Source organism: Chaetura pelagica, unplaced genomic scaffold, assembly GCF_000747805.2.
Source record: "Chaetura pelagica isolate M959 unplaced genomic scaffold, ChaPel_1.0 scaffold552, whole genome shotgun sequence".
NCBI classification, from domain to species: Eukaryota; Metazoa; Chordata; class Aves; order Apodiformes; family Apodidae; genus Chaetura; species Chaetura pelagica.
In genome coordinates, this window is record NW_009952361.1 from 8,315 (window position 1) to 25,373 (window position 17,059).

At 41.6% G+C, this 17,059-nt stretch overlaps 1 protein-coding gene across 1 annotated transcript in view; it reads left to right on the plus strand.

Moving 5' to 3' along the window:
- Positions 1-12,107: 12,107 nt before the first annotated feature.
- Positions 12,108-17,059, plus strand: part of DYM (dymeclin) — a 161,965-nt gene continuing 157,013 nt past the window's right edge. Inside the window, exon 1 of the mRNA XM_010007892.1 lies at positions 12,108-12,289. Coding sequence (XP_010006194.1) covers positions 12,150-12,289 — 140 coding nt within the window. The 5' untranslated portion in view covers positions 12,108-12,149. The remainder of the gene's footprint in view (positions 12,290-17,059) is intronic.

A 17,059-nucleotide genomic window follows, 5' to 3' on the forward strand; every position in this document is an offset into this window, starting at 1 on the left:
CCCCGGGCTGAAGTGACCATCAGCTCCTCCTCTTCCAGTCCCCAGCTGCTAGCACAGCACCCGAGGCTGAGTATTTAGCGAGAAATTCAGTAACAAAAAAGGGAATACTCAAGTTAGATGGCTCTGGTGGTTTTTATCAGATGAAGAGGAGGATCCCGGGGTGTTTTCCTCATGCTTGTGACTGACGATTGGGCACGAGGTTGAGCCTTGTGAGTACAAGCAGCCCTGCCCTTCTGTTTGGAGAAGATAGTAAGAGTGAAAGATCCTCTTTGGTGGCTGCTGAGCTGTTACCAAGGTGGACTGTTGGAGATGGTAGTGAGATTTCCTCCAAGTCTGTTCTCCAGAGTGGAAAACCTATTGAACCTAATAGTCAGTGCACATTTTGGCAAGTGGAATTTCATTTGCAGTAGACCCTGGAGGTAAGAGAGAGAAATAATGTCATGTGTAATATCAAATTAGATGGATGCATAAAACGGATTTGGCCTTCTGATCAATGTGCATTTTTTTAAGCTCTAGATAGATTTCTAGTAGTGGAGGCCAGTTAAAGCAGAGGCAAATAGCTCTGTTTTAAAAAAAATAGGCATCCTGACCAATTGTGGGAAGTGCCAAAATAGTTGTGTAGCCTTTGAAGTATAGCTAAGGGTACTAATATTGAAAAAAAATTAACATATGAGCATCTTTCTGAAGTTTATAAGGTAGCTGAATTTTTCTTTTTGAAACATTTCTTTGGCCATTGGACAGGTTTTATTTATGTCTGAGGGTGAAACAGGGGGAAAATCTTAACTATGTGTAACAGTAATCTTAATATCCCTTCCAAAAAGAGATAACTTTAGCTACTTAGATTATTAAATTGTGCTAGGTTTAGCATGACTTGCCATATCCAACCCAGCTGCTTATTTTAGTTGTGGTGGTAATGGAGTGAATGACTATAAATTGAGTTTTAGGTAGATACACTGAGTATTCAACAGAGGGGGCAGAAATTAATAATCATAGAAGATTTTCATCTTGGCCAAAGTTCCCAACGCTGTAATTCATCATAGGTTTTCAGATAGTTTGTGTAAAATAGTGCTTTTGAAAACAATTGCTGGATTTGAGGTCATAAAAGTCTCTTTTGGGCCACTGAAAGGAGATAAAGTCAAACCAGTCACACTGGAACTAATATGCAGTCTATTCTTAAGCTGTAAAGTCACATCTCGGTCTGTGTTGTGCACATTGATTAGTCTTTTTTTTTTTTTTTTAATTGTTTTAAGCTCCACATTCCATTGATTTTCTTGTTTCAAGTTCAATTTGTTCTCCTCATTTTATAGTTCCAGCACAGCTGACCGGCGAGCAGCAGCAATCTCAGTGGTGAGGGCAAACAAAACCTTTAAAGAAATACCTGCCTCCTGCAAGAAGCAGAATTAGCATTTGAATTTTCACTTCTTGAACTGAAAATACCTCCATATAAGGGAAGAGTTGAGCTTTTTACTCAGTGATATAAGGTGTAATTTACCCAGCCTTCCTCCTTACTTCGTGGTGTTTTGCTAATCAAATTATTTCTGCATGTATTCCAGAAAACACTATTTGAGTACTGAGCTTTACTTAGGATGTAGGAATTTAAGAGTAAGAATAGAGGTTACTTTTACCTTTTTTTTTTTTTTAAATTACCACCACTCCTTCCCTCTGTGATAGAGTATGTTACTAAAATGGGTGCTGTCATTCTGCCCTCAAATTGGTAGGTTTGGTGCAGGAATTATTTAATAGAATGTTGTGATGGGAATGACAGAGGGGGTCCAAAAAATTAGAGTTCTTGTAGCTGTAGGTTTTTTGTTAATTCATGACAAATTTGAGAGGCTTTTGAACCTTCAGGGATATTTGGCCACATGTTTTAGTGTGGGAGTGTGACTTAGCAGCATGAAAAAATAGAGAAAATTAAGGGGTCTCTAAGAGATCTTATGGAATTTTATACTGGTGAACTAGAGACATGCTGGGTGTGTGTAAAGTAGCCACAGAAGTACTTAAGTGCTGTAAGAGCTTATTTACCTGTGGAAGTGAAATGGAAGCTCTATGGAGTGACACCAATTTCAACAGAAAGGGGTTTGTGGGATTCATGTCTCATCAGCAAAAGCTTCTTCAAGAAGCTTAATATGTACCTGCTTTGTTGCCTCTCACAAAACATTGTGCCTGAAGGGAGAGAGGACAAATAAGCTTAATTTAAATTAATCACATCACTAAATGGGTTTCTTACCCACTTAATGGGCGTGTGGATGGTAATATAATAGTTTGGGTTTTAAGTCTTCAAAACAAGATAATCGTTTGCCACAAGCAGGTGTTTGCTGAGTGGTGTCCATTGTCATATTTTTTAGAGCACTGTGTATCAAATTTTTTTGTTTATAGATTGGTTTGTGTTGGAAGGGACCTTTGAGATCCTCCAGTTCCAACCCCCCTGCCATGGGCAGGGACACCTCCCACCAGCCCAGGCTGCTCCAAGCCCCATCCAACCTGGCCTTGTTCTGAGGCAAAAGGTTGGAAGAGTAAGAAGGAATGTCATCTTTATGTCAAGGTTTTTTTTACATCTAGTTTGACTTTAGAGAAAGGCAATTTGAGCAAGTATGTTTTTTTCTCTGTGAGTCAGTGGTTCCAGTTCAGGACAAGGCTGTGAAGGTTATGGTGGTTCATCTGGAAGAAGCTATTTTGAGATTAGTAAACAAGCATCTCCTTACTAATCAAAATGAGTAGATTCTGATCACCACAACAGCAACCTATTAGTTAGTGATTAGAAAATGTGTGTCCTGTTCCTGGGGTGGCAGGATAGAAATCCATATGCTGCACATCTCACTCTCATTTCTAGAAATTAGGTTTTCATGTTTCTCTCACCTCCTTTTCAGAACTCTTTATTAAAAATCCACCAACTTACTGGGCAAAAACAAAGGTGATTTGTAGCATCTCCTGCTGAGCAGACCACGCTGTCTGGCCTTGTTCACATCTGATTTCTTCTGCTTGGGATGTGCTGCCTAACCAAGAAAGTCTTGACAAATGCCTGCTTCAGCTGGGAGCAGAACAACTGTCCTGTAGGTGGGATGTGAAGTGAGCAGATTGTCCTCTTCGGAACTAGGCTCTTATTGACAACTGACTCCCCCGTAAAAAATGGTGTGGAAAAGGAACTGGAGCAGAAAACCAAGTATCATCACCATTTTTTTTTTTAGCTGCTGTTTGTCTTCCCTGTGAAGAGCTTTCTTTGCCTGAAGTAAATCTATCAAGATTAATCACTTCTGCTACATGCAAGGCTCTTCAGGCTTCAGTGTCACCCATCAAGTGATGTCACTGATGTCACTCCAGCTTTGTTCAGGCTCTTGCTACAGAAGAGGAAGGCCCTGGAGCAAGTTACTGGCCAGGAGGACCAAAAAAAGAGGCTTTGTTTATTCATCCAGTAGAGAAAATGGTGGACAAGTCAGGCAATTTCTGTTGAGAGCCACCTGAAGATGGGGGTTTTCTTTATTTTTCTTCTTTTGACCACTTCATTACTGTGTTGCATTTTTTTGACTGCTGTCTCAAAGCACATCTGTTTAAAAATATTGAGCTTTAAGGAGATAATCTTAGTACCTGGTGAGTGGTTACTGTGCTGCTGCAAAAATAGATTAAAAGACTGTAGATACAGCAGAGACTCTCATGACCCCAGACAGGAGCCATCAAACTTGTTTGGCTCTGAAAAACAGTGAATAGAGAAGAAACAGTCTGACCAATATCTAGGCAGCTGTGAAAAATGGTATTTGCCCTCAGGTTGCAAAGATAAACCCGTTTATGATCAACAAGGTTCTCTAAAAGAGCTCATTTGTTGTATTTTTTTACAGAAACAGCTTGTCTGTCTGCTGCGTTTGTTGGTGAGTTTTTCTGAGGTGGTTGGGTGTGTCTGAACACTGTCTGGAGAAGTAAGAGGCATGGGTGAAAGGAACTGTAGGAAGGAGTGGTTGCCAAATAGTAGAAGAAGGGAGGAAAACTAACAAATCAGTACAGTGAAAAATAAAATGAGCAGAAATAGTGTTTGCTGTCTAATTCATTAACTTAAAACTGATAGGAAACACATTCAATTTGTGGTTGTGACATTTATTCTGTCTTGTAATCTTCCCTGTTGCTTGGATCTGAGTGACTGGTGTGAAAGAGGAGGTGAATAGTAGTAGTTGGATTGCATTTGAGGATTGCCAGGCATGAAGTTACAGGATCACAGAATCACAGGGGTTGGAAGGCACGTCTGAGGATCATCAAGTTCAACCCCCCTGCTGCAGCAGGAACACCCAGGGCAGGTCACACAGGAACATATCCAGATGGGTCTGGAAAGTCTCCAGAGAAGGAGACTTCACAGCCTCTCTGGGCAGCCTGTCCCAGGCTCTGTCACCCTCACAGGGAAGAAGTTTCTCCTCAGGGTCAGGTGGCCGTTTCCCCTCGTCCTGTCCCAGGCACCACTGAACAGAGACTGGCCCATTCCTGACACCCACCCTGCAGGTATTGAGAGACATTCATCAGGTCCCCTCTCAGCCTTCTCTTCTCCTCACTAAACAGCCCCAGGTCTCTCAGCCTCTCCTCATCAGGCAGATGTTCCAGTCCCTTCATCATCTTTGTGGCTTTGTGCTGGACTCTTGCCAGCAGTTCCCTGTCCTTCTGGAACTGAGGGGCCCAGAACTGGACACAGGATTTCAGATGTGGCCTCACCAAGGCAGAGTAGAGGGGGAGGAGAAACTCCCTTGACCTACTAACTACCCCGTTTTTAATCCACCCCAGGATACTATTGGCTCTCTTGACCACAAGGACATATTGCTGTCTGCCAGGATTGACAACTTGTCCACCAGGATCCCAAGGTCCTTCTCCATGGGGCTGCTTTCTAGCAGGCCAACCCCTAATCTATACTGGTGCATGATGTTTTTCCTTTTCAGATGCAGGAATCCACGCTTATTCTTGTTGAACCTCATGAGGTTCCTCTGCTCAGCTCTCCAGCCTGTCTAGATCTCCCTGAATGGCTGCACAGCCTTCAGGTGGATCAGCCAATCCTCTCAGCTTCATGACATCTGCCAACCTGCTGAGGACACACTCTGTTCCCTCATCCAGGTCCCTGATGAAGATGTTGAGTAAGACTGGGCCCAGCACTGACCCCTGGGGAACACCACTAGTCACAGGTCTCCAGCTGGACTTTGCACCATTGATCACAACCCTCTGGGCTCTATGGTTCAACCAGTTCTCCATCCATCTTGCTGTGCTGTCTTCTAACTCACTCTTCCTGAGCTTATCCAAGAGGATGTTATGGGACACAGTGTCAAAAGCCTTGCTAAAATCAAGGAAGACAACAAGCACTGTCCTCCCTGTATCTCTCCATTCTCTTCTGAAATATTTTCACTCAACAACATGCTTTAAAAACAAAGCTTAATTGAGTGCTTTGATTAAAAATGGCAAAACTCCTACATCCTGAGGATTATAAGGTGTTGGTTTTTTTCCCTAAAGATCCCTTTTATGGGCATGAATTCTCATTGCTGTGTATTTCTGCACTGTTAGTTTTGCTTAGCAAAACTTGACCAATTTAATTGAAAAAACCAAAATTCTTAAGCTCTTGTGCCTTACTTTGGAGTGAAGTGCAATGAATGATGTCTTGGTATCAGTGAAATATTTAACTCCTCTTTTTTCATCTTTGCAGAAAGTCGAAATCACATTTCTTGCTTGGTTTCTTTGTTGTTTTTCAGCCTCACAAAGTGGACCAAATCTTCCCCAGAACAATTCTTCTTGAGGGAGCTTTGCCTCTGATTTTCAGATGCAAAACTGGATGCTTTGGGGAGCTCATGTAACTGTGATTGGAATGACTGTGTTGTCTGGTTTGTTGGCTTCTCTTCTGGAAGTGGGCAAAAAGCAATTAGAGGGTGTGTAGATAAGAGAAACTGTAGTTTAGCTGCCAAAATGGAAAGCTTTTTAGTTTCTACAGCATCAATGTTCATTTCTATAGTTAGTCCTTTTCTGTTGTATTTGGTTTGTGTGGTATCCTGTTCACTTCCCTCTTGGAAAATTGTCCTGTGTAGAGAGTGCAGGGGTTTGTAGCAGCAATTCCAAGTTAATCAGTATAAAAACCTTCTTTTTAGATGCATTGGGGACCCAAGTGACATTGTTCCTTTTGTATCCTAAAGTGCTGTGTGCTTATTTACTGAAGGACAGAAATAACATTTCTTATGTCATGGAGATTTTTGCAGTCTTTGGGATGTGCTGGAACAGGCTGAGCAAAGGTCAGGTGCTGAGATTATGGTTCAGTTGGGACCTGTTTGATGTTCTGGCTTTGGTTTGACTGCCTCTCTTTCAATGAGCTAGAGAGGTTTTGGGATATTTTGGCTGTTGCCTGGAAAATGGGAACATCTCATATCTGGGAATAAGGAGAAAGCATTGTCACTTTCAGAGGAACAGGCTATTGAGTTGCACAAGCTGATTTGCTGGGAGCAGAAAGTTGAGGATCTGAATAAAGATGGAAGAAGCAGCAAGATATCTGGCTTACTGCAGCTTTCCCTGCTCTGCTAATAAATATTTCCCATGGAATAATTTTTTCCCATTAATACATTGAGGGCTGTGCAGCTGCTTAAGACCACCAGCTGGTGTGCTTTAGACTCCTGACTTATGAATATACATCTACAAGGGTTTTTTAAAGACTATTCTTTATCTCTGGATGCAGTCTCTAAGTTCTATAGGTATGTCTTGTGTATGAGAGTCCACAAAAGCATTTAATCCTTAGGTTGAAATATTATTGTCATGTGAAAGAATAGAGAGAATTAAAGTCTATTTTGTGGACCCTAAAATTCAGCTATTGCAGCTGAATGGTACCTGCAGTTAATACCTTATGTGTCTTCTGTTGTCTGGGGAATTATATATATATTGCAGTAGTCTCATAACTGTGTGGGAAGCTTTAGGTTTGGATTTTGTGGGCTGTTTTAATGTCTCAGGGGTGAAAGAGGGTCTGAAATCCACGGTTCTTGAATGTAAATGGGAATCAGCCAAAAACCTGAGTGCAGCAGCTTTGCTGATACTTGAAGAAGCAGCTTTACAACTCATCTGTTCTCATCTTTGCAGTGACATTGAAAGGAAAACCATATCAATTTGTTTTAGTTACAAGCAGCAAACCATAAAGGGAACCAGAGTGCTGTTCTGTGTGGAAATGAAATGTTAGGTTTTCCAATCTACAGTAGCACCACATGATTTATTTTTTGTATGCTTGTGTTGAAGACCCAACCTAGAAACCAGCTCTCAGATGGCATGGTGAAATTGTGTGACTGTGCTCCTGCACTTTGAAGTACTAATTAAAAAAAAAGTCTATATAATCAGTATTATTCAGATTGTCTGCAGACTCAGCTGACCAGTCATGGCAAGGACAGTTTTGGAAGGGGGAGCTGGCTATGCTGGAGTGATTAGTGACATGTCAGCATTGGAAAGTTGTGAGATCAGTAGGAGATTTAATACTTAATTACTTGTCTGAAATTATTTAAGTAGAAGGCTTAGAGAGTATGACAAGGTTGTTTTTCCAAACACAAATTGTGCCTTGAGTTGCCCTCAGACACAGCTTGTATGTACCACTGAACTGCTTTGAACTTGCAGAGGGAAAATGATCTTTTGGTAAACATTGTTAATAATTAATATTAACAATCTTTCAGAAGGGACAGAAAACTCAAGATTTATTTCTACTCCCAGCTATTTGAGATGGGAATGAATCCTGATGTGCAAAACAAACTCCCTGCTGTTTGCTGTGAAGCATCTGCTTCTGCAGTGTGGAGCCAAGTTCTGGGACTGAGCAGATGTTGGGTTTAATAGAGCATGACACTTGCAGACCAGACTGTGATTCCTTGGGAGTGTTCCCAGCTTATTTAGAAAGAGTTGTTGTTGGTTGAGGTAATAATACTGTATTAATTTACTATCAAGTCAGTCGGTGTCTTTATTTTTTGAGCAAACAAGTAGATTCATTCCTTGTCAAGAGAAGATGTAGCTTTTTTAAAATGAACTATGCATTTATTCAGTGTATTTCAAGGGGGAAAAACAGGTTTAATTGGTAGTTTACTGTTGGGGGTAGGAGTGAGTTTTCTGGAGAAGGGGATTTCCTATTATTTTATGTTTCTTGTCCTTATCTCACTTCAGCACATGAGGGAGCAGAATTTGTTTAACCTTGTCTTCAGGAGTGACTTTCAGGTCCCCTGGATAAGCTGGGACTGTGTGGAAGTGAAAGTTTAGGGAAAATTCTAGGTGAGGACTTAAAATTTAAAACCTAAGAGTTTAAAAAATAGTGTTCCATTCTAAATACTGGCCCAAGCTTTTGTGTCATCTACAGATTTGTTCTGTGCTGCTTCAGCCAGCATGCAGTGGGAGAGGCACAGCAGAAATGCCTCTGAATCCAAAGCAGTTTGCAAACTGAAGAGGTTAGATGTTTTATTTGAGTGATATTCTCAGCTGTTTCTAAAAGAAATATGTCTGCTGCTCAATATCATGTTTGAATATGATTTAGGGTGGTGAATGGAGAACAGCATCTGTCTTGGAAATGTGTTGGGGACCATGCATAACATGTAACCATCTGAGATAAAGCACTGGGGGCTGGGAAATTACATCTTGATACCTACTTTTTAAAATTTTAAATTATTTTTAGACATTTTTCTGATGCAATTTTTCTAAAGGAAGGACTTGTTTCCTCTTATCACCTGGTGGCTGGAGTTCCTCAGAAATGTTTTGTGTCTTTAAAGCTGGGCTGTTGAGGTTGTAGGAGCTGAAGGTGCTCAGGCTGCACCATAAAATCACCACTGGGCACTACAGGTTTCGAGGGAACATGAATTCCTGATGGAAGGAGTTAGCTTTGTTACAGCTGTTGTGTGTTGCTTCTAAGTGTGGTCACCTATAGTATCTGTAGAACTTGCTGAGGTTTTTACTTCAGGGGAGTAGAGTGAATGTAAGATTCTTAGGAGGGGAGGGGGAAAACCTTCTGGAGAAAAATCTACAAGGTGATTTGATTGCTCTAGGATTTCTTGACTCCCAAATTAGTGAAAGGAAAAGCTCTTCAAGTGCACATTTCTACTGCCTATTGCTACAAGCACTTGACCAGTTGGATTCTTTAGGCAGATCTCAGTGACTTGATATTTTATGTAGTGGAGAAAATACAATCAGCTTGATATTTATTTAGTAGAAAGAATTGTTTTTCTGGCACTCTGAGGAGACACTCTTGGGGAAAATAAACCCAGTTTCTGCAGTTTGGAAGGAGCCAGCTGGGCAGTAGGTCACAGGGAGACCTCATGAAGGTTTGTAGCCAGCAACATGCTCTGTGGGCACAGTTTTGGGCAATGTGAATTTGACACTGGCTCTGAAAGTAGTAAATATTTTTCTCTTCCCTTGCTTTTATAGCACTTTTATTTAGAGAGATTTGTTGGAATGGAATTTAAATCTACTGGGGTGCTGCAGGTCATCTGGAAAGTGTACAGGCTCTTCTCATAGCTTAGCAGCCTGTTCCCATCCCTCTTACATTGCTGGGAAGATGGGTTAAACTGGGGAAATGGGATAACTGGTGAGTTCTGGGAGCTGCAGGCTGTGAGAATAGCTTGTGAAGCAGAGTGGAGAGGGGTTAATTGTCTTAGGAGGATGGGCTAAGAATTCAGGGCCTGGTCACAAGGAGAACTCAAGAATTAGAGGTTCAGGTAGAGGAATTTGAAGGCTACGTCTTGTTTATCCTCTCCTTTGGGTGTTCATCTTGAAGCAAGTGAGCTGGAAGGCATGAGCAGGATGGGAACCTGAGGCAGACACAAACTTGAACTGTCTGTCCTCCCAAGAAATGAGATTTAAATACATGACTTTGAAGTCTCTCAGAGGTGCAGGGGAAGGACTTGAGCCCACATATGGATCCAACAGCATTGTTGTTGGGTTCTGGAGTAGTTGGGTTTGTGCAAACCAGGGGCTGCAGAGCTGAGATGTCCATGTACAGGCTGCACCTTGGTTCTTCTAAGTGGTGACCCAGTATTCCTGTATATTATGCAAAATGGTTTCTGTTGCACTTCAGCTTGGGTACTGTTTCTATTTGAAAGTTTCAGGGTTTTTTTGTTGTTTTTTTTAAGCAGCAGAATTTATATTCAAATCAGAAGCATTCATTCGGTTCTGTGAGTGAACATTGAACCAAAGTTCTGGAAATCCTCTTAAACTAATTACATTTTGTAACCCTTTAATGCTTCTCCACAGAATTCCCTGCATAAACTTCCATTTTCCACTCCTAGGCCACTTCTACATTTCTCTTCCTCCAAGTAGTCCCCAAAATTAGAAAAGAAGAAACATTTTCCGCCTTTTTGTTTTGTAGAATCTCACCTTTTAAAGACCCCATTATTGCTTAATAGTCTCCTATGTTCTGATCTCTCTCTGTGCTGGTATTTTGTTGCTTCTGAAATATTTGGGTGCTGTGCATATGCTCTAAATCTTTAAAGTTGTTCAGATGGCCTCCATGATGGCTGCAAACAATGCAGCTTGTCTTTGCATCTCTGAATTTTTTTAGTAAGTTTCTTGTCATTTTTTGGTGCTGTTCTTTATTCATCTTAGTTGCTATGAGCATGGTCTGGTCTGGAAGTAGTTGCTTCTGGAAAGATGATGTGTCTGAAGAGAATCAGTACTGGGGTGATTCTTGAAACAGATCCTGGATCTTAGGTGAGACCAAAGGAGGAGTTGGTGCTGGGTAGTAGCTCTGATACAGCTCTCCCTGTTCTTCTTTTCAACAAAGATGAGTGGGGGATTGGAGCATCTCCCTGATGAGGAAAGGCCAAGAGAGCTGGGACTGTTCAGCCTGGAGAGGAGAAGGCTGAGGAGAGACCCGATCAATGCCTACAAGTATTTCAGGGTGGGTGCAGGGAGGATGGAGCCAGACTCTGCTCAGTAGTTCCCAGGGTCAGGACAAGGGGCAATGGGCACAAGCTGGAACATGGGAAGTGCCACTGAAATATGAGGAGAAACTTATTTCTGGTGAGGGTGACAGAGTCCTGGGACAGGCTGGCCAGAGAGGTTGTGGAGTCTCCTTCTCTGGAGATACTCCAGACCCCCCTGGGTGCAGTCCTGAGGAATGTGCTCCAGGGGATCCTGTTTTAGTGGGAGAGTTGGACTGGATGATCTCTAGAGGTCCCTTCCAACTCTTGACAATTCCAGTTCCATGTGTCTTATGTCAGCTCAGGGGTATTTAGGTTGCACCATAATACATTGCACAGAGCTTTTATCTTGATGAGGGTGGTTTTTTTTCATATAAACTTTTAAAGCTATTAGTCACAGTTATTTCTTTTCAAAAGATAGAGGGTTATTGAAGCTGGTGTCCTGGAAAGGTGTCATATGCTTAGGAACATCCCTGGCACGTAGTTCATAGCATCATGGTGGTTTTTTTTCTTTTTAATTAAATAATGTATAAAGGTGAGAAGTGCTGATACCAGCGAGGAGAGCTGGAATCTCCTTCTCTGTACAGATCAAGTGCAACACAGGTACTAATGATAGGAGGTTTTGGAGTGTCTCTGCCAACTTGTGTGGTGTTGCTTCAAAAAGCAGATTATTTCACAGAGTTCAGGAGGTTCATGTAGAGTCAGCAGCGCCTTTCCTCCCCTGTTGGGAGGTTTTCTCTGCAGCACTGTTAATGGCTGTGTCTACTCCGGGGCTTTCAAGGTGTAGATCATTGATGGCTCCCAGGAATTAGCTTAATGGTAGACTCCCTTTCTTGACAACAGGAGCAATTTGCCTTGGTATCCATCTGTATTCAATTTTTAGTAGCTTGTTAACCTAACACCCCTGTTGAAATAATGAATTCCCTGTAGTTTTCCCTACTGGGAGTAGCCTTGATATTGATATAACTGTAACTGTATTTCTGGCAGAGGCTAATTTAAGAAAATCCAAGTGAGAGAATGACTGAAGTGTTTAGCACTAATTTTTAACTCCCTTGGATGAAGATGATGTCCTACATTTGTTTGAAAGAAAATCTTTTTCATGTCTTCCTATGTGCCTGTTTTCCACCTTTCAGTAATTGTTCAAATTAATGAAGAGAAGCTTTACTGATAGCTCATCTGTGTATTCCTTATTTGTACAAAAGACATAAAATGTTTCTCTCTTCTTTTTTTTTCTTTTTCCTTCAAGAAATGCAAATTTAGAAAGGGATTTGCCAGATAAAGAAGATGGGAGCCAACAGCAGCAGCATCAGTGAGCTTCCAGAAAATGAGTACTTGAAAAAGTTATCAGGAGCAGAGCCCATCTCTGAGAATGACCCATTCTGGAATCAGCTGCTCTCCTTCAGCTTTACCACCCCAACCAACAGGTAAGAAGGTGCTTGTTGAAGAACTAAACCTTGCTAGTGTATTTCCAGAAGTGACAAGTCTGAAAGCAACTGAGTGGTTTTGTTCATGATTCCTGGTTTAGGTAGCAGAGGAGGAAATGCCTGTTCATTCTAATTTTAGGAAGCTGTTTCCACCACCTTTTCTATTCCTGGGGGTTCTTTTCTTCTTCATGATAGTTGTAATTGCTATTCACACTCCTGGAAGCTGGAAAAGATCAGAAGTAGGGGCTGTAATGTTGAGGTGGAGCTTTAAAGGGGTTTTTTTGAGCTAAACTCTGGCTTTTCTGGAGTTGCTGAGGACTCCAACATGTGGTGTTGCCCTTGAATTTAATGAATTGTGTAGCTTCTGTAACTTAGTTGTAGGTTAGCTGTTGAGGTTCTTCATCTGTATTGCTTATTTCCCCTCCTCTTTAACATTTTAAAAAAGAAGCTTGACATCCTGTCTCTGCATAAATATTTCCTAAATTGCTAAAATTTGGGTTTTGTATGTCTTTGCACTCTACCAAGGGGTGTAGCTAGAAAGAGAATGAACATTTTTGAGAGGATCCATTGCACATCTCCAGAAATAGAGAACATAAATCCTTGTGACTTCTGGTAACCCAACTCCATTGCTAAATTTGTTGGCCTGTGTGTTGATTGTCAGTCTTAGGAGAACAATCTGTTACTTAATACCTTGAAGTATTACTTAAACTGGTTTTACAGTTTATAATGTGACCTGATACTTTCCTGTCAGGTGAAATGTCTTATTTACCTCCTTTATTCTTAACAATATTTCCTTGCAAGGGACAAAGCTTTTTCATAAGGATCAAAACACACTACATCTAAACACTTGTGGAACAGGTTTAAATAGGCCACAATGTGTTACTGCTACAGCTGGGAACTCTTCTAGTTGTTAATAAATTGGAAATGTGTTTGAGAGCTGTTCTAGCCAACTTTATTGCCATCTTTCAGTATGATTTTTAGTTAAAACAGAGTGTCTGTCAAAGTGAATGGTAGTCAAAGGTTGTTTGTTTTTTTTTCAGATGATGACAAACTAGTGCAGATTTATGACTACCCTGAGCTCCTGAACCTCAAATGTAAATTACTGATGGAAATGAAGGATGGAATAAAATGTCTAGGGAGGCAGAGCTTTCATGTTACATGACTTACCTATGTGCTGTGCCCAGTAGCTTCTGAAAGGCAGAGAGAGACTTTAATTTTCATAAACACATTTATTTTCCTAACAATTAGGAGCAGATCTGGTAGATCATCTGTCTCACATACTAGAATGCCTGGGAGCAACTGGGAGGGAGGGAAAATGGTTAAGCCAAGCAACTGGGAGGCATTTACCAGGTGTGATTTTTGAAATGCATGAGGAGGAGGAAGGAGGATTTTGGCTTTTGCATGGAGAGAACAGCCAGAGGGGAGCAAGAAGATAGTGTTGCAAAGCAGTGGGTGTAGGTACAGTCCATTTCTCTCTTAAGAACCCCTGAAGATACAAGAATTGTTTTACAGCCTACCCCTGACTAGTAAGGTGGACAATATTCTGAAAAATCGTACAATCCCACATTGGTTTGAGGTGTTTTTAGGGGGAAATAATTATATATAAAACCTCAGCAATTTTTTTCAGTGGTTTTACAGTTCTTCCTTCCTCTCCACCAAGGTAAAGTAGTTTTTCATAGCTTGTTTTGTAGCTTTTTGGTGTCTATTTCATGCAGTGAGATCCAGTGCAGGGTGAGTTTGCTTTAAAAAAAACCCCAAAGCACAACAAAAACCTCACCGAACAAATTCCCAACAAGAAACATAATTTAAAAACCAAACAAAAACCCAGCAAAAAATCTGAGCCAAAACCAGGGTGAAAGTTTAATTAGCCAAACACCAGATGGTGCTCTTGCCTGGCAGCTGGAAGAGAGATATTTTTAGAGGCATGTTTTGTGCAGCTTAATAATTGCAAGGAAGAAGAAATTTCCCATTAAGTTGCATCTACCTGAGAGGACCATTTGACAAATGATGTAAGATGGTGTTGAATGCTCAGCACCCTCAGCCATTATCTAAATCAGATAACCTTGCCTTCAGGGACAGAACACTTGAGGTCAATGTGAATTTCTGAGATGGAAAGCTTGCAAAAGATCAAGTTAAGGCCACTTTGGTTTAATGAGGCTTGAGAGTAGGTCATACTTTTGACAGGAGCAAGATGCTAGCTTGTGATTATTGTGGAGATCAGCCAGTTTTCACCTGTCAAACAGGGCAGAATTTGAAGTTCTCTTTTCACATCCCACTTTTTCCAGTTGTGTGTTACGTTTTTGGTAGGGGATTGTTTGCAAGTGTTGTTGGAAGCCATAGAAATTTTGTGTGGTCATTTCCTGGCTGGTGGTTCCAGAGCGAACGGTCTAACATACTTCCTCAAATTTTTGTGAAGATGGGACTAATGTGATCCCCAGGGAGATTCCCTGGACACTGCTTTCTGTTCTATGCTATATGGAAAGAGGAGGAGAAAACCACAGAGAGAAGGAAATAGGAAAATGTGTGGTAGTAGGAAAAGCAAACACACAAGAAGAAAACAACCCAACCAAAACCCAGCAACATGTGGGACCATGGTGGGTTGCTGCCTTTCAGTGACAGGTGCCTGCCAAATTCATCTTGTCAGCATCAAACCTTGCCCGCAGGAAGGAACCAGTATCTGCAACAAAAGTGAAGGGTACTTGTGATCATTTAAGGAAAATTTACATCCGTGTGTATAATAAAGTTTGGGGGATTTTTGACCCTTTTCCATGTATCCTTTCCTCTCTAGTGAGGAATCTGTGGATAGTGCTTTGCTTTACAGAAGCTGTTCTGAGTTAGTCCAGGTGCTGCTGGTCACACCTGCCATGGGAAGATCTTTCAGGCTGCCAAATTGTGTTGTGTCTTCTGAGCAGCAATAGTCTTTTCATCCCCAAAATCAGAAGCCCAGATTTTTGGGTGGTGATGAGTTACTGACTTTCTACTCTGAGGAAGATGAAAGTGTGATGCCCCATCTGATCTTTTGATGGCCCTGCTTTCTAAGCTCTGCTGTCTGTCTTCATTTGCTTATGCTTTGCCTTTCTCAGCACTTCATACTCTTTTCCTTCCTCTGTCCTCCTTTACCTTATCTTTACTGGTTCATATTAGCAGACCAGTTAACTTTTTAATCTCTTTCTGTGAAGAGCAGAAGTTGGTTTGCAGGGGGGAATGAAGTTTACCAAATACCAGTGCTACTGACTGGGAAGTTGCTGTGGCTCTGTCAGCAGTTCCTGATGCAAGATACTCTTGCCCTTCCACTATCTCTTCCAGTGTTTATTTGGATCTTCGGTGGGTTTCATCAGGAACTGATCTGTCTGAAAAACAGCACAGCATACAGGAGTGTTTATTTTTTCAGCCCAGTTAATCCCCTAGAGTGATTCCTAGCACAGCACCACAGAACAATTCTGGCACAATGAGGGATTGAATTTGGGGGGGGCACAGCACTAGAAGGTTGGGATTGCTTAAACCTGTTGTGCCAGCCAAAAATGAACATGGAAGCACGTGGTCAAAGCGAGAGCTGGCTGCTGGGAGTGAAATACTCTGCTTTTCTGGGATGTTTGTTCTTCCTTTCATAATGTTGAGTTTCTTATGTAGTAAGAATACTAAGTGAGAATAATTCTGGTGTGTGAAGTCACAGATCCTGATTATAAAGGAGCCTTCAGGAGTCAGAAATGAGCTGCTGGTGGATCCCTGCTCACTGCCCATGACTACCTGGCATAAGTGGTGGTAACAGAGCAAGTTTGGGGTATTTGGGAGGTAAAGCCACTGGGGGCCTACACAGTTTAGGAGAGGAAGGAGATGAATAATATATGCATAAGTAAGAGTGAAAGGAAAAGCTACCAGCAATTTAGTTTTAGGTTTCCTTATGCTTTTCACTGGAAAAGGTGTGTTGTGATCTCCTTTTCTGTAAAACAAGTCATGGGTGCTAAGCAGGCAAAATCCCTATGGGTTGCAGATGTGTCTGCTGAGCAACTTCTGATTTAAGACATGAAGTAGGACTTCACAGAATGGTCGGGGTTGGAAGGGACCTCTGAAGATCATCAAGTCCAACCCCCCTGCTGCAGCAGGAACACCCAGGGCAGGTCACACAGGAACATGTTCAGATGGGGCTGGAAAGTCTCCAGAGAAGGAGACTCCACAGCCTCTCTGGGCAGCCTGGCCCAGGGCTCTGTCACCCTCAGAGCAAAGAAGTTTCTCCTCATCTTGAGGTGGAACTTCCTGTGCTCAACTTTGAATCCATTGCTCCTTGTCCTATCACAGGGCAGAAGTGACAAGATGTTATCCCTGCCTTCTTGATGCCCTCATGTATTTATAGACATTAATTAGAGCCTCTCTCAGTCTTCTCTTGTCCAGACTAAACAGCCCCAGGTCTCTTAGCCTTTCGTCATCAGACAGATGTTCCAGTCCCTTCATCATCCTTGTAGGCCTTTGTTGGACTCTCTCAAGTAAATCCTGTTCCTCTTGAACTGGGGAAACTTAGTGGCCTAAATTGACACTCCTGCACCTTCTTTTTTCCTTCATGGATCCTTATTTGTTGCACAGAATGGAGCTGAATTAAAAGAATATAAAACCTTAAAACTGCTGCTTTCTACATTTCAAGTAGCTGACTGATCAGTCTGAGTAATGTTCAGTTACTGGAAAAATAAAATACAGATTTTCTGGATGACTTTTGAAAGTTATTGTTTTGAACAAGAGCTGTGAAATTTACTTTAGGTTTTTAGCTCTGTGTTTAGG